At 32.3% G+C, this 22,327-nt stretch overlaps 1 protein-coding gene across 2 annotated transcripts in view; it reads left to right on the forward strand.

The window, feature by feature from the left end:
* Nucleotides 1-420: 420 nt before the first annotated feature.
* LOC128227854 (uncharacterized) overlaps nucleotides 421-22,327 on the forward strand; it is a 32,078-nt gene continuing 10,171 nt past the window's right edge. Inside the window, exons 1-9 of one of the 2 annotated variants that reach the window (XM_052938752.1) lie at nucleotides 421-516; nucleotides 14,591-14,722; nucleotides 15,069-15,200; nucleotides 15,917-16,054; nucleotides 17,744-17,881; nucleotides 18,539-18,676; nucleotides 19,571-19,711; nucleotides 20,002-20,067; nucleotides 21,991-22,059. In XM_052938752.1, coding sequence (XP_052794712.1) covers nucleotides 446-516; nucleotides 14,591-14,722; nucleotides 15,069-15,200; nucleotides 15,917-16,054; nucleotides 17,744-17,881; nucleotides 18,539-18,676; nucleotides 19,571-19,711; nucleotides 20,002-20,067; nucleotides 21,991-22,059 — 1,025 coding nt within the window. In that variant the 5' untranslated portion in view covers nucleotides 421-445. The remainder of the gene's footprint in view (nucleotides 517-14,590; nucleotides 14,723-15,068; nucleotides 15,201-15,916; nucleotides 16,055-17,743; nucleotides 17,882-18,538; nucleotides 18,677-19,570; nucleotides 19,712-20,001; nucleotides 20,068-21,990; nucleotides 22,060-22,327) is intronic. The other variant, XM_052938753.1, reaches the window with a different exon arrangement.

Consider the following 22,327-nt stretch of genomic DNA (forward strand, 5'->3'; position numbering starts at 1 on the left):
GATTACTAATAAAGCATTTAAATGTTAACACATTGCCAATTTCATTTTTGACCCAAATCCGCTCCATAAATATCTTCATACGTAATTCAATTAATATTGACTTCTACAATGAACGGAAGCTTTTACAATGAAAGTTATTAATATATTGATCTTGGCGATTGTCAAAAAATTGGTAAGATTTTGCCAATCGAATATCCGATCCCTGTTTGATAAATAGACTTTAAAAAACGTGTTATTTTTGAAAATTTGTGTGGCTATTTCCAACAAAAAACATATTAATTGTATACCTGTATATTTGTCGACATGTAAGTATTTGCAAATGTGTTTCATACTTTTATTTTAAGATTGTTTTGCAAACTGTACGGGTATTTTATGATCAGCTATTTACGCAAATGTAAAGTATGTACTGTTTGCTTTAAGGATTCCGGATCACGCTGCCTGTAAAATGCCTGCTGACTCTGGTGGCCATCAAAGTGCTGTTATTTTGACACAGGATAAGGGAGTTAACACGGATAGGTATAGTTTAGCAACAATAAGGTTGTAAAACAATTAAGATATGCGTTAACTATGCAGATTACAAATATATCACTGAACTTTTATTGTTTAACAACTTGCCTCCCTTAATTATTGTTGTTGTAGGTGGCAAATCAAAATGTAAAATGACACGTTCATAAGTCGCGCTTTTATAATTAATACTGCATGGCGTACATACCTAGCATTTTGCAGTCATTTAAACTACATTTTGTATATTCAAAATCATTTGGCAAACATGCAAATTAAGTTTGTTTAAAATTGGCTTATGATGTTATAATAATAACTGAAAAAAACATTCATCCAAAGCAATCTCAAGCATTTAGTTACATTATTTTTACAAACACGAAAATTCATATAATCCTCAGTGTATGCGTGTATAATCGGCCGTTGGATCAAACGTATTACCTTTCACCTTTAAATGCATATGACAGGAAAATATTTCTTCGAATAAACAAACAACAACAAGAATAATCATAAAATAAACGATGAGACTTTACCAAAATAAAATAAATAAATCTTTAAATTTATACCATAGACTTGTCGTATGTAAGGTTTTGTTACACAATTTTGAATAACGGATGTTTTACCTTAGATAACAAGACGTAAGACATAACAAGCAAAAACAGCATCCGGATTAAGTTTGCAAATCCGGAATTTTTGCAAACTTATTTCTTCTTTTTTTGACCCAATGTTTTTTTTTTATCTTTGTATTTTTAAAATGTGTTAGGTAATACTACTAAGAGATTTTTTTGTTTCCTGAAATTTGATTTAGAAATATGTTTTTTTGGCATTTAAAGTCAACTTTTCCAATGGGAATCCCATTGGAAAATGGCCTTCCCATTGGAAAATGGCTTTTTCAAGCTTTTCCAATTGGAAAACTGGCTCTATTAAAAATGTGGGAGAATTTGAAACATAATTTTTAAAATTGAAATTGACTGTTTAATTAAGAATATTTAACACTAACTACATGAAAAATAATATATTCATTAAAAATGAAGAACCGATAAATTCATTTAAGGCATTTGTATGCGAATCCTTCCCATGAGTGAACCTTTCCAAATGGAGGATTCCTACATTCAAAGTGGGAAAGTATGAACATTGGAAAATTCCAATTGGAAAATTTGGTGAATGGAAAAATTCCAATTGGAAAATTTGGTGAATGGAAAAATTCCAATTGGAGAATAAAGTGTAGCATGGGAAATTTCCAATTGGAAAGACAGGTAAGATTTTGTAATGGGAACATGTAGGAAATGGAAATAAAGAAAAAAATTCATAAAGCATTAGCAAAATGACACTTCTTACATGTCCTTACCTGTCAACTGTCGACTTATCCATATTCATTATCGCTGTTATACTATATACAATGGTTAGCATGACGTCTAACCATCGCATTGCTTCATTAACCCTGTATCAGATAGTACAATTTTTTATCCGATTGAAAAAAGGTAAAAAAAAAACACAAAAATCCATCTTTCATCAATGTCACAAAAACGCTGTCGTTAAGCTTGATTTAATACATACATCTTGCCATTTAACCGATTATTTTCAAGGTTAAAGGCAACTAAAATTTGGTCAAGAATTAGCATTTATGAAGTTCTTTACAAATGTGAAGATGTACGGCAATATGAAGTCGAAGATATAAATTTTTTACAACTCTATCATTGTTAAAGACCACATGATTATGTTCATATATTAAGACAAATTATAAAAAGAGACGGAGAGGTGATGGAGATCTATTGTATGAAAAGGATTAATTTATGGTTTTTATGGGTAAAAATAGTGAACGACTCGCCATGCTGTCATTATTTCATGTACATCGTGCTATACGAAATAATTCTCGTTCACCAGAGTGATGGTGCTATGCGTTCCACATTTGATTTATCACTATCCAACCTCTTGTGAATGAGAATGTGTGAATATGGTGTTGATAAACCAATAGTTTAGAAAATAAAACATATTTAGAACTTTGAAAAATAGAAGCCTGAACTAAAAAAATACTGCCATGACTGATGAGATGCAATTAGTGTGCCAGGCCGCAAAAGTTATATCAGTGAACATATTAACAGACAATTAAGATATTACATTCAAACAGGGGAGAGGAATATGAAAACCTGTCGCTGCCATAGGTAAAAAAAGTAAATGCAATGACGTAGCTCAATGAATTTAGTGTGGTTTGCATTGTGTAGGCCGCTTAAATGAAGTTATGAACATTATGTCAGTGGGAATATTAACAGACAATTAAGATATCACATTTTAACCAAAGGAAAGGTTATGAAAACAAGTCGCTGTCATAGCTAAAGTAATACACCAGTCAATGGTAAGCCCCCCCCCCCACAAGCTCCGGGAGGGTAGCCGGGGAAATGGGCTGTGTTTTGACCTTCCAGGTGGCCCCACAGTGCCGGGTGAATGCGGTGGTTTTGTGTTCGCGCCAAAATAGCGGGAAAATTGCCTTACCTAAGGTCCCTGGGGTGCGGAGGCATTTGACCAGCAGTTCGTCCCTGCAGAGCTGGGATTCTACCCGGGCTTGGCTGGACCTAAAGTCAAAGACCCCGCTATTTTCCGAACCTGAGGAGGGGCGGGGTGGGGGGAGTTACAAGTGGCTGGTGCATAAATGCAACTGTGTAGCTCAAAGAATTTGGTAAGGCTGTGTATCGTCACTCAACTCACGATACGATACGTATCACGATACGGAGTACTCGATTCACGATATATCACGATACGCTTATAAATATATTACGAGTATATTGAATTTTCTGTCTGATTTAAAATGATTAATATAAACAGGACAGGTGAAACTTCCTATTCAACAAATGTCTTTCTTTAATGTCATTTCCAAGCAATATTTATGATTAGATTATTTAATATTTCACAACTTAAATGCTATCAGGAAGTCATAAGATTTACCATCTATACATATGATTATATATATATATATATATATAACAAGTCATTATACACGATATACACCCATTAAAAAGGTATTTATACTTCTGAAACACTGTTGCACAAGCCACTGGGCACAAAGAGGTTGATGAAGGTTTTCCTGATGCCCTTTGAGGTTTCCCCACAATAATGATAAAGTCGACCTCTGAGAGAGATGGTGGTTATTTCCTGAAACATGAATATTTATACAAGTTGTACATAATTTTCAAAAAAAAGGACACTTGACAATATACAGAATGTTGTACATAAAATAAGTCCTATAAATAAATGCTTTGGAAAAATCGCAGAACGTGTAAACAGCGAAACCCAAAACCTCTTGATTTTTTTTCTCAATTGGTCAACAGAGGAAGTAAATTGTTGTTGTTTTCAAGAATCCATGAAAACCAGCGATATAAAACTGCTGACAAAAATTAGATCATGCATTTTTCTTTAACCGTTTGTAATAGTTTAACCCATAAAACATTGGTTTTCTAAAGAAAATATGCAAATCTGCGTTATGATCTATGTCAGCATTCTTTTATCATTGGTTTGCAGATACTTACCCAAAAATGTGCTCTTTCCAAGACAAAAAATAAAAATAAGTTGTAAAAACGGAAAATTTGTGAGAGTGCAGCTTTAATAATAATTAATATATTCTTGTAATGAAGCTGTGCTAAAAATAGAACCCAATGAAAAATAAGCATAATTATCCTGATAAGCCTAGCTTCATAAGACGTTTTTACTGAATCAAATAGACATATAGGCAAATGACTGAAAAGCTTCCATAGTAAAGAGTATTTTTTAAACTTATAATGAAAGTCATTTGCATTAATTTAATATTAGCATGAAAAACTAATGTGTTATTTATTCTGAACTCCTTTATAATAATGTAAGACAAAACATCCCATGCCATTTTTGACAAAGGGGACAAAACATGTTTAACCCATTTAGACAGGGTTGACAAAACAACCCAGATCATTTTGACATGGTGGACAAAATAACCAGGAAAATATTGGCAGTTCAAAAAGTTAAGACCCCCCTCCCGTCCTACCAACACTTGAAAGATTAAAACTAATTGGTCGTTATCAAGATGTGTTTTATTACCCCCAATAAACACCCTTTTTCACTTAATTTATTAGATTTAGAAATATTACTATGGAGATCATTAGCACAGCATAAGGAATACATGTAGTGACTTTAATCATAAGGATTTGCTACAAAGCTACAGTATAATATTAAGTTCAGCATTATGATAATCCTTACTTATAACACTCAGTCTTAAAAAGGAGTCCAAGGCCAAAATCTAATATTCATATTCACTGCTTGCATGACAATTATTAATTTCAGATATTTGCTTTAAGCAATTTATTTTAAATTATAAAAACACCTTCTCATAGTTTTCAGTTTTCATCTTCTTTTTGATATTGACTTGTTAATATTAAAGGGGCCTCATGTGTTTTTAATATTTACGTTAGTCTTATATTAAAGCTGCAATCTCACAGATTGAACGTTTTGACAACTTTTTTTACATTTTTGTCTTGAAACGAGCGAATTTTTCCGTAAATATCTGCAAACCAGTGATAAAAGACTACTGACAAAATATCAGATTGTAGCTTTTCATACTTCCGTCCCAAAATTGATGTTTTATGCATTTTTCTTAAACTGTTAGTAGCAGTTTAAGCGGTAAAACATTAAATTTGGAATGGAAACATCAAAATCTGCAATCTGATCTTTTATCAGCAGTCTTTTATCACATAAGCAGGTATTTACGCAAAGACATTCTAGTACATATTACTAAGAAATAAAAATGTTGGAAATCAATACATACACAAGTTGACTAACATATATTTTGAATAATAAACCTTAAATTACTTTCCAAAGAATTCATTTAAGGAAAAGTTACTTACTGAAAACAAGATTATGTATTTCAAAAATTTAAGGCTTTATACTTTTTACCCTTCCTGTTTTTAAAAAGGATGTAACCCTAACCAAATCATTTTATTTTTGGCCCTACTATAATACAATCAAGAATTTAGCCCCACATTCCAGAATGCAATTAAGAATTGCAGGGCTTATGGGTTTGTGATCATTTTGATCACTTACATGACATCATTTACAAAATAGGGATTAAAAAATCTTTGTTTCCGCCCAACTGACCCTATTTTTATAAAGATCTTAATAGTTGATACCCTGATATAGTTCAGTTTGCTAAAGAAACATGGTCCTAAAAAAAAACAATTACCGTATGCCTACCTTTTTTTGAGATTTAAATGGAAACTATGAATACTTTTTTTGGCCTAAGCAACAATTTCTTTGAAGCCAGATGTGCATACTGTATATGTTTTACTTAATTACATTGTATTGTCTGTGAATTACCAATATCAAATCCATTACCCTATTTAACAGGATAATGAATTTGATATTGGTCCCATGTATTCTCATTATTAGAATTGTAGGAATTTTATGCAAGACCCTTTGCAAGATGTGTCATGTTTGGTGTCAATATTATGCTTGAATTATCATATTTTATATTTGTCATTGTTAGATATTTAATTTGTATAAGAAAATGAGAAATAATAAAACCTTTTAAGTATTTTCCTCAGTTGGTAAGAATTACACATGTTGTTGTTGTTGGGTTAATAAAAGTCTGCTTGCCTATGGCTGCACTATGGCTTGACCCTGTCACACCCCCTAGTGTGACTTAAACATATTTTTGAGGCCAAAGAGGGATCCATCTACATTGCATGTCAGAATTTATTTTAGCTCCACCACCCCTTTTACTTGACCTGACATTGCCCCTTTCACTGAACTTGACATCTGATTGGCTGAATGAATATGCCTTTTAAAGGTTTCCTTATGACTGACAGTCTCCCCCCCCCCAGAGAAAGACTGGTCATTTGAGACAATCACAATCATATTTTGAAAAGGGGGCTATATGCATGACTATGAATTGGCTTGTAATTGATTTAAGATAATGATCATTATCTGCAGTTATGCACTTAAATTCATACACAATTTATGTTCCTTATACTATGAAAATTTTGGAAGAAATACACGACTCTGTCAGTTTAGAATTGAACTTAATTTCCATGTAAATATCCTTAAATTGTATAACATGTTGAAGGCAAAATGTAGATTTTCACAGATTGATACAATTGCTAAAAGGCATATTCATTTTCTCAAGATAATAAAATTGATAGAAGGTTTCTACTTTGTGTAAGGTTTTATGAATTTAACATTTTTTTTGTCTTCAAGTCTCTTAACATTAACAAATAAAAAGAACTGTCCTCCAGTTGGTATTATGTAGAATAAGATGTAATTTGGAAGTAACTGTAATTTGTAACAAAAATGGTTTAATCAAAACTTAATGAGAATCCCATATTAATTTGTGTGCATTCCATTTATATATATATATCAATTTAGAGCATAAATATACTATTTATTATATTAGTGAGCAAATATATATAAATAAATACAGATTAATACCCGTAAATAGATTTAAAAATATAAATATTTAAGAAAAGATAAACATTAGATAAAAAAATATTATCAAAGCCTTTCTAAATAGCCAAATTGTATTGGCTAGTGGGGTTACTCAAAATTATCGTGCATGGTCCGCTTACAACCAATACAATATTTTCAATAGCTCTGCTGGGGAAAGAGTCATATAATATTTGATATGATGTCAGTTTTTTACATGGCATGGCTTGACTTGATCAATATAAATTTTATAAATAAAATATGACTTGCACCATTCACATGACTTTTCATATATATTCTTTAACTTTTGTGTGATAATAGATTTTTGATCTATATTTGTGATTCAAAAACTTAAACATACATATATATATATATTTACTGCTTCAGAATCACACTTTACACACAAGACATGTTAATATGGATAATTGTACTCACTGTTGTTAATTTAAGTTTATTCATCAAACTCTGTCACTCTAGCTGTCTCTGTATTATCAGCATCACACATCAACTAAAAAATTAAATAATAAGAATTATAACAAGAAAGGTTCAAGAAGTTAAAAATTATATGGGCTGTCATTGGACATAATATAACAATTTACCATGATTCCATGAAATATTTTTACAAACTAGCAAACCCGTACTCTAAAGTATTTTTTTTATACATCTTTTTGAGATTTTGCATAAAGCATCTATCTTTGTTAATTTACCACATTAAAATTAAAAAAAAATATTGTTTAACTGTACTTTTATTTATAAATATCTTATATGTTGTGCACCAGTCAATTGTAACCACGGCGCTTCCAGGTCCGGGGAATAGCGGGGACTTTGACTTTCAGTCCAGCCAACCCTGGGTATAATAACCCCCCCATGGGGGACGAACTGATGGTAAAACCCCGGCCAAATGCCCCTGCGGCCCAGAGTGAGAGACTATATATAAGGCCCAATCTCGGCTAAATTTGGCTCAAAGACAAAACCAACGCGGTCACCCGGCCCTGCGGGGCCACATAGAAAGTAAAAACACGGCCCATTTCCCCGGCTATCCCTGGTATACCCCCGGACCTGTGGGGGGGGCGTGGTTACATTTGACTGGTGCATTGGTTATAATAACTGAGAGGCCTCAAAGATGCTCACATGACTGTGACCTTTAAGCTGATTAGAACAAAGAAAGGTTTTTTTTAGAAATATACTCAAAGAAACAGGGTGAAACTTTATTCAGGTGTTAAAGGGGCTATACACCGTATGATGAAATAGCAAAAAAAGAGAAAATTGTCGAAAACTGACATGAACTTGGTATCAATGTGTACAATGCATTGGAACTAACAAACTAAAGTACCACATAGTTTACAATTAATTGATTTTTCACAGTTTTTCCATTTAATAAAAAAGATTACTAGGTGTGTATACATAGTATAATTAATTTTTATGCGGGATTGGCTAGTCAATGTAATCACTTAATGTTACCAAGCTAGGTATATATTAATTAAAAAGACAAATGTAAACTTTCGTAGCAGTGGATACAACACTTGACAGCAATTTTGGCGACCACAGTTCGAACCCGGTCTCTGATTTTTTTCTTAAAATTTTGATATTTTTTTAACAATTATGATATCGAAAGGTTAAACATTTTATTGAATAATTTTCCTGTATACTGGGGCTGACCCTACTGTTTGTATAGTCCATTGGTTAAAGAAAATAGATTAAAAAAGTGAAAAATAATTGTAAAGTGTGTGGTTAAGGTAGCACTACCCTAATGAAAACCTCCACTTGAAATGCTTCAATTTTAATGTTTTATCCATTATTGTTAAGCACAGGCCTTTTGTGGGTTCATGTGAGCGGTTCAACTTCAAAGCAGCCCAGAAGCATCTTTTTATTTGCCATTTCATTAACTTACATTTTTCTACAGTTGTTTTATTAAAAACTAGTTATTTTTTATACCGAAGGTAAAACATACTGTTTTTTTTGCATAATGTTCCAAAAGTATAGATAATGTTCAAGATATTTCATATTGATAAGGAACAGGTCATGAGTATTTCTAGAACTTGTTGATTTTGCTGTAAAATGACAATCACAAGGACCCATTTTTACGCGTCAAAACATTGTGTTAAAATTTTAATTACTATATGGTTATTTAAGTACAGTTTGATAATATTTGTTGATTTGACAGTAAAATTCTTTTAAATTTTAAAACCAGGAAATGATACACATACTAATAAGAAATTTTATCAAGCTGATCATAGTTTGAAATGATGCCCATAAAGGGTGTTCTACCTTTAAATATACATGTAGTTTAAAAAACCTTAAAAGCTTAGTGATGATATTCCATATTTACACCTCAACTTCCATTCCTTAAATGAACTGCCTTTCGGCAATTGCGTTCATCAATCGATGAACGCAACATCTTCGGATATGTTCGGATCGCAATTCAACGCATAACACTATATCCCAGAACAACGGGTTTTCGACCGCTTAAGGATTATTTACATTTTAATAATAAATAAGTGATAACAAAAAAGAAATGTTTGTGTGTACCATTTAAAGCGATCATTCATCTTTCAAAAAAAAAAAAAAAAAAATATGTTTCAATCCTCTGTTGTTTACATTTTTGAATCCAAAATGGCGGCTGTCACATGTTGTATTTGACCTAGATACAACATGCATTCGAACATGATCTTTAACTATACTTTGCAACAAAAGTTTGTGCCCAATATATTTTATTTTAATTTGTATAACTTGTTTAAACTGTTTAATGTATTTTATTTTTTTAAAAAGTAAATAAATATTTACATATTTGCTATACATTCACTTTTTAGTTACTTATCACCGCAAGAGAGGCAAAGGAATGCATGATCACTTGTAATGGCTTTCACATGGGTACGAAATGATAAATCATAACCCATCATGGACCCTGTTATAACTGGTCCAACTCTGAATGAGCCTCATATAACCTGCCTAGGCTGCAATATGTATAATTTTATGGTAATTGAGCGCCCAAATGCAATTCAATATTACCTGTAGATAAATTTCATTAATTTTAGAATAAGCAACATACCATATTTTGATGCGCTTTTAATGTTGTGCACTATACATAGAAAACAATAGAACATAGGTTTTAGGCTTTGGTAGATATGTAAGATCTGGCAAACAAAAACAACACGATTTTAAAGAAATATTTTACATGTGTAATCATTTTAAACGAAGGGTCTAATTTGGCATTAATTAAAAATGACAAATTGGTGTTGTTTAAAGTATAACTTAAGTTTTTTTAACACTTCCATTCCCATTCTTTTTCAAATGAAGTTTTCTGACAGTTCTACTGTAATGGTTAACAATTGGAGCTTATTTTTACCGGTGACGCAAAATAGAAGTGTTTTACCCTTTTTCAGGAGGCGGTCGAAAATAGGTTGTGGTCGAAAATAGGTTGTTCCGGGATACATGAAAACTATTGATCTTGTTACTGTTTGTATTGTGTCAGCAGGTCTCGTAAAATATAAATCAACATTTTAGAAAGTGGTCATTTGTTATATTTTAAACGTATTGTTGCCATTAGTGTTTAAATTAAACGTTTAAAAGTGATTTCAAGCGGTTGATCTTTTCCCGCGTTATTGTGACGTCATTTGAAAAAATGCTTCCGGTAACAATCGGGTTGTTCTATTTACAGAATGGGTGAGAAAGGATTATTGAATGGTTTTCTTAAATGAAATGAACTATGTTTTAACAATTCTTGAATAAAATAAGGCGCTATTGGTGTAAATATAAGCAATGAATTGCGGGGTTGATGTCATTATCGGGGATATGAACCCAATTGGGCTGGTCAAAGTACGCGTGGAGTCTTAACCAGCCCAATTGCGTTCATACCCCGATAATGACATCAACCCCGCAATTCATTTCTTAATTAAACGCCATTCCTCAATGCTGTTATTACATATGCCTAACAAAAATATAAAACAGCTTTACTTGTTTTAGGTGCAGGGGATAGCAGAGACTTTGTCTGAAATGGTTGATTTTGAACTATTTTAATACTCTGTCAACTGTATTAAATTATTAAATGAGTAAATTCTTACACAATTTTAGTGGGAAATGCGCCATCTATATCCCAACTTGCTACAATTATGCACTAGTCAATTGTAACCATGCCCCCCAAAGGTCCGAGGAATAGCCGGGACTTTTACTTTCTGTCCAGCCAACCCCGGCCAAATGCTCCCGCACCTCGGGAGAGGAGGGGCGTGGTTACAATTGACTTGTGCATTATAATGAGCAACCACTTGGACACTTTTTTTTATTATTTTGATATTTCTTATCAGACTCGTTAACGGCTCTATTTAGACAATTTGAGATTTTCTGACTTTGTAAAAGTGCCGTAATTCATAGTTATTTATGCTAGATAGTTGGTATGAGTGACCCCTTTGATGAATCTGAAGAAAAAAATAATATATTTTAGGTTATTTTAGGTAAAATTCCACTAAGTTTTGTAAAGGTCAAAATTCAGCTCATTCCCTCCAAATCACTGTGAGTGAACCTTCTTTACGACTGTCTATATATTCAAAATAAAAATAAATGACTTACCAATGGGTGTTTGAGATATCAATTTGGCATTCGTCTAACACATCCCCGACATCTTAAAGCAGATGGTATTGATTACTGTGACATGTTTGTGTTAAACCGGTTTGAAGGTACATTCACTCGAGTATTAAAAATGCAATCTTACTCCCAGATAAGGTTTACCACAATTAATAATATTGTTTTAATATACCTAAAATGATAAATAAATGCCGAAAACAATGACTCTTATGAAGGATATCGAGTTAAATTTGAAAGAAATGAGGATTACACACGGTATTTCTACCTTATGACACTATAGTAGACCACATGAAATATTTTAGCATTCACCAATCATTTAATATTTTTGCGCTTTGTGCTATTAAATACACGGTTGCAATCTTGTTATCAGTAATAAATATTTCCAATAAATGCACTATTTAGTAAGTAGTTAAAGGTTTATCAGTCACAATTGATGTTTGTTATAGATGTGTATGTATTAATTTTGAATAAGAGTCTCACTAAACAAACAATAAACAAATTTACGCAATTTCACAAGCAGAAAAGTTGTCCTGTTTTTTCCAGTTCTCCTGGATAAACCTGTATCCCCTACCTCGAAACGAAAAGTTAACTTGGACGACATTGGTACGTTGTGGTTGGTGGGGGGGGGGGGGGGGGGGGGGGGGGCTAGGTCATTACACTATTACTTCTTCATAGCCGAATTTGGGGAAGAAGTAATAGTGTAATGTAGTCACAACATGTAAGGTTGATTGTATTATTATATACAATATTAAAAAAATAGACTGGTTTATTTTCATAAGTGTACTACAAGTTTGTGTTGAGATCTTTTGGGGATTTTTTCAGAAACTTGATCAAATTTCTCCAACTAGATGCATGTTCAGGTGAGAATAGTGGTTGCAGTTGAAAGATTGAAGGTTTATCTGCATGTTGGCTGCATGTTTTTGTTGCAACTTTTCGTTTGGGTGCTTTTGTAGGCATGTTTTTCTTAGCTGTCACATTTCGATGAAATTGGAGTTGTTTCACTTTACTCTATTTAGATAATTCGAGATTTTCTGAATTTGTAAAAGTGCCGTAATTCATAGTTATTTATGCTAGATAGTTGGTAAGAGTGACCCCTTTGATGAATCTAAAGAAAAAAATAATATTTTAGGTTATTTTAGGTAAAATGTCACTAAATTTTGTAAAGGTCAAAATTCAGCTCATTCCCTCAAAATCACTGTGGTGGGAAATATCCAATTGGAAAAATTGGTCGACGGGATTTTTTTTACAAAAAATGATAAAAAGTACTATAAACGCACTTTTTCTAGATAACATTTTAACCATTCATGATAATGATTGTTATTTATCACTAATTTCTTTTTTGAAAATGTGGGAGAATTTTTCAACAAAAAATGTTGGGCTGATTTTCCAATTGGAAAAAAAAACATTTTCCAATGGGAAGGCCATTTTCCAATGGGACTCCCATTGGAAAACTTTATTTTAAATGCAGAAAAAACATATTTCTAAATTGAATTTCAGGAAACAAAAATATCTCTTATTAGGCCAAATAAAAAATAGGTGCGTTTCAGGTAACGCTGCCAAAAAAAAATAGGGCAGGTAGGTCGGAATATTTTTATTTATTTTTTTTTTTTTTTTTTTCAAAATTGCACACTTCAAACTGACATATCAATCCGCAAGTCAGTATCTGACACATTTGTATCTGACAAGAAAATATAGTTCAAGAATTGAAAAATACCTGCCACACAAGCACAAACTAACCGTAATTCACCTTAGAGTTCGGACAATCTAAAAATTCGGACATCCATTATTATTTTCAAAAATAATTTATTTTAGGTACCTAATTTTCGGACACCCAAAGGACATCGATCGATTGTAACTTTTACAGTTACTAAGTCTCACAGACAAAAATTATTGGTCTTTATCGTTACAATGCCTGGCTAGATTACCTAACCGTATACATCACTGTGATAAGTTAATTAGTTACTACCCATCCTAAACGATTTATTGCCTGTTGAAAAGGATGTGTGATATATTTAATGGAGGATTAAAGAAACAACAAGGGCAATCAAGAGATTAAGAAAACACAGACATGACATGTTTGTAAAACGATCCGCCAATAAACTTTGAAACTTGTACCACACTTTTAATATATACTTTATGAAGCAATAATCGTACAGTAATACTCATTGTAACATCAATAGAACAATAAAAATCAACACATTCAATGATACATGTAACTATTTAATGTGATGAATTAAAGTTGGGAATGCAATACTTAAGTTACAATCGAAAACACCACCCAGACACATTACTCCTGCATAACAATATCCATGCTCTCCATGAGATCCTCGTGGATATGACTGAGAGTTATGTGACGTCACACAATGTGACTGTTTGATCTGAAGCCGATAAAAGGTGTTTATTCATTTCAAAGCATGTATAAAATGGTGTTGAATGGGATTTTAATTAACTTGATGAAGGAGTTACACTTATAGGCGTAATAACCATTGATAACTACGGATAAATTAATTAAGTGGTAAAATGCAGACATGAAGAAAAAAGGCAGGCTTACCATACATATAGATAAAATGTAAAAATGGTTATTTCTATAAATTCGGAGAGCGAAAAATTAATTATTTTAAGGTGTCCGAACTCTAAGGTAAAGAACGGTAAATACATTCAGAAATCCAACTCTAATATTGTCAACTTTACGTACATACATTTCGTAACAAATGCTCTTCGTACCCAAATCACATTTTATTCAGGGAAAAATAGGTTAGGGTCGGCGGGAAAAAAGGTCCGTCGGTCGGGTAACCTGAAACAGACCTATTTTTTATTTGGCCTTAGTATTACCTAACACATTTTAAAAATACAAAAATAAAAAAATAAAAACATTGGGTGAAAAACAAAGAAAATAAGTTTGCAAAAATTCCGGATGCTGTTCAAAATGAATTTAATAGTACATGTATATATCACATAAGCTTTTTTAAAAAAAACGCTAATATTGGACCAATATTGTGCTTGCATGATTTTCAGGATATTGCCCTGAGTTTCTAAATTATTATATACAAATAACCGTCCTTGTATTGAATTGCAGAAATTTCAAAGAAGAGGTTAAAAGAAAAATACGTTTACTAAGAGATACATCTGTGAAGTTCACACTATTTTGCCAGGAAAGGGAAAGCGTGATCTCTACATTATTTTCAAAACTGAAGGAAACAGGCAGAGGGTGCATACTTCTGACATTACGAATACTTTGAATTAACAGTACTTCCGGGGAACAGCGGCGTGTAATCTGTTTACAATAATAACAGTCAACAGACTGGAATAGTTAATAGTGTTTACATAATTATACCTTGATGAGTCTGATCCGGTTTGAAGGAATCGTTTGTAGTACGTCCTGGGCTGACGTGACCTTTTATTAGTTATGCTTTAAGTAACATGGTTTCCTACGAACAATGTAACTTCTTTCAGTGATGAAATATATTGATCAGGAGATTGTATATATAGAATTCGATTATTGGCCATTACTGTTTTATCGATCAGAACTTAGCCATTCGTCTTTATCATTTCAGACACAAGGAAGAAGATGTCAATATTCTTAAAGAACATGTTAGAGAGTATGCATTTCGCTGCACATTTGAAAGTGGGAAGCTATTTGTACTTAAAGAAGCAGTTTTAAATATCACTGAAGAATACACTTACCAGTAAGCTTCGTTTACTATTTGATCACACTATATTGACGAGTAAAATCCTGGGAAAAGGAAATAAAAATAAATAATTCATTTCAGGGGGAATTCATGCGATCTTAAATGGCAATTCCGTGATATTCGTTAGTTATTTATGGTTTACTTGTCATTTTGAGCGGGACATACGGAATTGCATTAATGCCCCCGAAATAAATTTCAATCCTTTTATTTAGATATGTTCTCTACACTTATTGCAATCCAGTTGTTTTCCTGAAACCATTGAAAAGCCTAATTTTAACATACGAAAGGGAACTACGCGTGACTTTATCAATAAATGAAACATCGAAATAACGTCCCATTTCACACAAGCGATAATTTTCTTGGCGGCAAAACAAATTATCGCAGAGTCATGCACATTATCGTTTAAACCATGTAAACGTGTTTAATATATAAGGAAAATATGTATTAAGTATCTTTTTACATAATAATTTCATCGTTACGTTTGTAATGGTTATGATATGAAGCGTGTACTGCCCATATATGCGTAACTTATATTTGCATTATAAGTAGGCCGCCGAAATCAAACGGCGGTGATTCGTCGGGGACATTTATGCGAAAATGAACGTCACTTTATTTGTACAGAAACGAGGTGGAGAGTGTTAATATTATGTTATGGAGGCAATCTAAATTTTAAGAGTGTATTTATAATGTATTACTCATTTGTTACAATACAGAGGGAAAGTAGCTCCAAAGTTTGTAAAAGTACTGAAGGAAGAGTTACAAAAGCTGATGCAAATGATAGAAAACAAAAGCGAACGGCATGAATCCTATTCACAAACACTTAAAGACCACGACCGCAAAACTTCCAACAGGTATATATATATATACAGTTTGGTAAATCATTTACTCAAAAACCTGTAGATTGACTCATTACAAGGATTGCTCAAGAAGTTGGAAGACTTCTTGAAAAACAAATTTTATGACATATAAAGGTATGTTTTGAACAGGCTAAACAATGAATATGATCGGTATCACATACAATGAGAACAATGTTAAAATTACCCTGATTGACTTAAATATATATAATAAGTGAAGCCATTTAATGCTATGGCGGCGCATGCTAGGTTGGAGTAAACCTTCATAATTGTACCATAAACAATACACGTATAAGTATTTATCATCCATGCTGTGTTCCCTCATACCTAGTAAACGGACAGAACAAACTTATACATAAATATTATCTTCAATGATTAATAATGCAAACTTGGATTTCCACTAAGAAACAAATGACGTCAAAATATTCTTTTGTAAACCTTTTTTTAACCTTGTTTAATTAATATTTTGTTTGCACTGAAATATTAAAGCATATATTAAAACGCTTAAACATGTAAGTTTTATCCCGAACAAACACATGCCATAAACAATTATTTGATTGTTAAGACAATAATGAGTTGCAGTTTATCAACAAAGTGATAATCCGGTTTGCGCAGTGGTTAGCTCACTCGCTTCTCACATGGCGACCCGGGTTCGATTCCCGGCCTTGGTGCATGTGAGTTTGTTTGGTAATTGGTTACCAGGCCGGTCAATAAAAAGTTTAAACTAACAAATTGATTCAAAAGGACTTCATCCCGTACTATTGAATACAAAGAATAATTAAATAGAACCACAATGCGATCGTGTATATTATGAAGAACATAACTTCTGACAAGACTTACATATCAAAAACATTGTCTCAAGTCCACTTCATTAAATGGTAATGGAACAGATCCGCGAACGTCTTGAACAGCCTTATTGAATTATGTTTTGAAAGAAACAGTATGTAGATATTGTATAAAGATTGATGTCAACATACCTATTTTTACACAGAGTCTGCTAAAAGGTGGTAGTTTGAATTTACTGTAAGTAAAATGTCATTACAAACGTAACCCTAACCTTGAAGAACAATACTAAGAAACATTGCAATGTGTGTTATCTTCACGCACGGGCATATCACATTTGAAAGCATTGTTATTGCGGTTAATTATGGTAAACGTACAAGGAGTTGGATTTGAATGCATTGTTAATGTGGTCAACTGTAGATACAGAAACAGTATGGTATATTTGAACATTTTGCTACTGTGGTTAATTATGGAAGTATTGTTTTTTGTCAACTGTTAATACAGAAAAAATCCAGTATATACACATATTGTTACTCTTGTGTTTGTTAGTACAGAACAATTCGGTAGATTTTAACATATTGTTATTGTGTTTATATGTTGGTACATAAAGAATCGGTGGACTTGAACACGTTATAGTTATGGTCAAGTGTAGATACATACTAATTTGATGGATTAGAACATGTGTTATTGCAGTCAATTGTTGGGAACAAAACAATTCGATAAAGCAATCAATAAAGTGCGTCAATATTTTTAATGCAATGTCGGGCTTCGTATTCAGTAACGTCTGGTGGCTGAGATTGAGACTCGAAAAAGCAAAAAGCCCAAGTAATTTTCTAACGGAGACATAAGTAAGTGACTGGCTCATATGCTCAAATTTACAATGTATATATTTTATTCGAACAGATTTTACGTTGATATGCTCGAAGAAGACATATCTGTAATGAGAACTGAAGCCAAAGAGTTCCATGAATATTGCGATGAAAAATACTCGAAAATAAAATCCCATTTACAAGCGGTTTTGAAACCAGAACAGCAAGGCGGGTATGTTCATATTAAAAGTTCAGAATGCTGCAATTAATATCAAGTACGATTAATTAAAGTAATTACCTTATATAACTTGTCTATTTGTAAAGAATTTGACTGTATAGTTACAGAAGTTATGCCAGAAATTATGTCCTATCTAATTTTTATTTGAAAATGCAAGAACTTTAACTCATGAATGACAAATTAAATGTTACACACTAAATATGGGTTTTCGTTAGTTTAAGTAGCCTTTTTGTCTAAATGGAACTTAAAAAATTGAAGTTTGCTGATTTATTCCATTTTATAACAGTATTTATAATTATTATTTACCTACGTCAAACAAATGCTTTCATGAACTAATGTTTTGACAAAATTATCATTTTACCCAACAAAGATTGCCTTTGTACGTTCATTAAAGTATCAGAAAACATTTATACTTTCTACACCAACTTTGATCTTAGTTCCTTACAAAAGTAATTTTAGGTGATTGTTAGCAAATATTGAGTTGTTTTTAATTCATTCAGTTGTCGAAACCGCTACATGTATTCTGACTGTCTAAGGGTACTGAAAGATGAGAATGATCGTTGTAAAGTAAACATGGAATGATAAGTGAACTTTATTCCATTTAATCTGTTTTAATACTCGTATGCCTTTTAATCGTTTACAATTTTATAGATTCACAGACGAATGCCTAAAGGAACACGCAACAGCGATGAAAATGCTAACACATGCGTCGAAGTCCTATTTTCGTAAAATCTGTAGCGTTAAGGAAACGATTCGAATTTTAGAGAAACATTGTCACAGAGCAAAAAGGTATGTCTAGTTATATACTTTATATTTTAAAGTTCATCATATGTATTTGTAACCTCCGTATGTCTTTTAAACGTTGTCAACCGTATATTTACCCCCCCATGAACAATAAACTAATAAATAAAATAAAAAGTAAATCAATAAAATAAATGCATATGAAAAATAGAAACACAACATGAATTAGGTGTACACATAGTTACGATAGTATCTTTAAAATTGGCATTAAATGTGCTGTGTTTGTCCCTTATGTAACGGTCCGCTTTAGGCGGCGGATGTGCGTACATTGTTTAACGGTCCGCTGTAGGAGGCTGATGTGCGTTCATAATAACATTCCGTTATAAACGGAAGTACGTTCATAGTACTTATGTTAACTTGGTTGGTAATATGCAAATAAGCAAAGCCCGGGCTCTGCGTGAATAGAGATTTTAGTGTATATAAAGACCAGTTGACCCCTTAAGGGTCGAGCATGCTTTTCTCTGAAGGGATCTGTTGGCCTTGTTTGTTGATCTCGCACGTTAGACATATAAAATCCACCGTATTTGAACGTGTGCTTCTGGGTTTCTATTGGTGTGCACGAATTAAAGTAAATTACACGGTAAAGTTGAGAACATAAAAGAATAGTTCCAATACAATTGGTTATGCAAACTTTTTAAACCGTTATGCCTGTAGTTTAAATAGTTCTTGTTTGAACTCACTTAGTTTGTTGAAATGCAAGATTGATCAAACCTTTGATAGTAACTAAATTTCGAAATACTAATATGACTTCTATATTACATTCAATAAACGTCTGAGCCAACATTTTACCTTTGTCTTTCTGGTTTGTTTCACTCTTGCAACAACCTGTGGATATTTGGATAATAAGTGGGCGTATATAATCATAAACGTGTATAATTCTAGAAACACTACAGAATGTTCCGAGGTTGTAATGACATTTGAAACAGAGCTTGGTTTGTTAAAAGAAATGCACAGGAAAAGGTTTGAAGAATTCGAAAACAATGATAAGGAAATAACACAGAAAGAACTCAGCAGGCAGAAAAGGTTTGTTTGAAATATAACAAATATGATTCAATCTTGGTTACGGATGTATGGTCTAATCTTATTTTCAAATGCTATTCCATTGGTTGAATTGCATTATATTTTAAACAAATTCAATGGCTGGATCTTCAACACAATACTCATTTTAATTTGCATGGTATGCTTAACATTCGATTTCTCAGTCTCGTTCTTGATCTTACCATATATTGTCGTTGATGAGATGACCCAATCATGGTACTATGTTCTTGTAATGTCTATAAATTGTTCATCGACTTCATGTTCATATTTTGCAGTTTCATTGACGAAATTGATCGACTAAAAAAACAACTTCGTTCAAGCTGCGAACAACAGACTAAGGTGTAAGTGTTTGTTATTCCTGGGTGACTACACTTAACATTATGTCGTTCAATTTACTTTGTACTTTTAGCAAAACGCGATACGCAGAGATTTATTGTCGGTTCCCGTAGTCCAAATGAATATGGGGAATGTTTCAATATGTTTGCTTTTGGAATCACTTCGTGCAGGTACATTCAAACACTAAATCAATGTAGTTTATCCATAGACGAAAAAAAGACGTTTTTATAATGTTAATATTTCTATACATGTATATCATCAAAAAATGATGCCTTTTATTTTAAGCTCTTAATATTTTCCCTACAATGACTGTCTGTTTGCTTGATAAGTATTCAATGTTTTAGCATTACAATTACCAAACAGAGTAAAATGTCACGACCACGTTCGTTTTTAAAAGCAGAACAAAAAGTTAAATCGATGCGCAAAGTTCATTGATTCGATACGTGCACACAAATCAATATGAAATATAAATATACGTGCTAAGGTTAACAACATTTATTGAATGTGAAGACATTGAAATATCCGTTGTTATGTCAAGTCATTAATAATCATGATTTCACATTGCCCAGAAAAATTACCTAACTTTAATTTCCCTGGGACGGTCGTCTAATTATAAGCTTTTCCAATGACAAAATATTGTTATTTTCATGTTATAACATAATGACAGTTATTTTCTTTTAATTTGTTTACTTAAAAGAGCAAACATATAAGGGGATTTTGATGTTGAAAATGTTGCCTTAGAAATGTTGCCGAGTGTATTTTACGTGTAAGTGTAAGTTTTGTTAATTTAAAATAACAATAAATATGTACGTAACACGCCGTTCAATTCATCATCTTATCAGGAAGATAAATTCGCGATATTAGTCAATGTATTGCTATTGTATTGTCAATGTATAGTCTGTATGTCGTGTATGTACCTGTTTTATGACCTGTATAGTATGAAAATGGTCACTCTGGTTCTCTGGTGTCTGAGTGAGCTATTTATAGATTTAAATGTGGCGCTTTATCTAACCAAATTACCCGTGCTTACCTTTCCGGCAAAATCCCTTCCATCTGAAGTATCGACCTGAACGGGCACAGTTCTAAGTTGTCGAATAATCTTGCAAAAGATAACTTATATGAACTATATTGCCGCGGGTATATTGTAATGACATACTTTCATAAATTACCTCTATCTGTTTTGATATTATTGTTGCACTACTTTTATCATGATGTTGCTCCCTCGTAAATGATATATATTTTATAAAACGTATACATTGTGTTTACAGGTTTTGTCGTTATTGTACGAGATAAAAGATAAAAGTACCACTGTTTATATGTAACTAATGTATATATTCGCTTTAATTATATATGTTCTTCCATTCAACACTTTATCACTTTTTTCGTTTGTCTTACGATGAATACAACGGTTTAATTCGTTTTTGAAGTCATTTATAGGAATACCGATATTCTTGCGGCATATATTATATCAGTGCTTCTGACAAGCTTCTAGAATATTGTAAGGACATTCTTTGTTAAATTACCTCTATATGTAATGATATTATTATTGCACTATTTTAATATTGATGTTGTACCCTCGTAAATAATATATTTCATAAAGCGTATACATTTATATATACGCATATGAATGTGTTTTGGTTTTGTTGTTACTGTACGAGATAAAAGAAAAAAAGAACCATTGGTTATATGTAGCTAATGTATATATTCTGTTTAATTATATATTTATATATACTTCCATCCATCACCTTATCTATTTTTTTCTTTTGTCTTACGATGAATAAAACAATTCAATACGTTTTTATAGACATCTATAGGAATACCGATATCTTGTGGCGGGTGTTATATCAGTGCTTCTGACAAGCTTCTATTGTAAATGAGATGTAAACAATATATTTTGTTAATGCTACTGATGATTTTCACTTCTGCAGACGGAAACAGCTTAAAGAGACAGAAGCTATTGTAGATGATTTCGCAAAACAATTGGACGACAATAAATCGTAAGTAAACATAACCTAATAAAAAGACATTCTTTAGTTTTGTTAAGGAGATTAAAGAAATGCAACCACTGAAAACTTGCTTCCCGAAGACCATGGCAAGGAACTGTGAAATATATTTCTGACGATCAAAGTTCATTGTATCTGATATCATGTATTAGCGGAGTGCTTTACGAAATAAAAAGCAATGAGTGTTTTATTAAAATATTACTGTATTATTATAACATTTGTACAAACTGCTTTAATCGAGAAACTAAGAACTTTATACGAA

This window comes from Mya arenaria, chromosome 3 (genome assembly GCF_026914265.1).
Source record: "Mya arenaria isolate MELC-2E11 chromosome 3, ASM2691426v1".
Lineage (NCBI taxonomy): Eukaryota > Metazoa > Mollusca > Bivalvia > Myida > Myidae > Mya > Mya arenaria.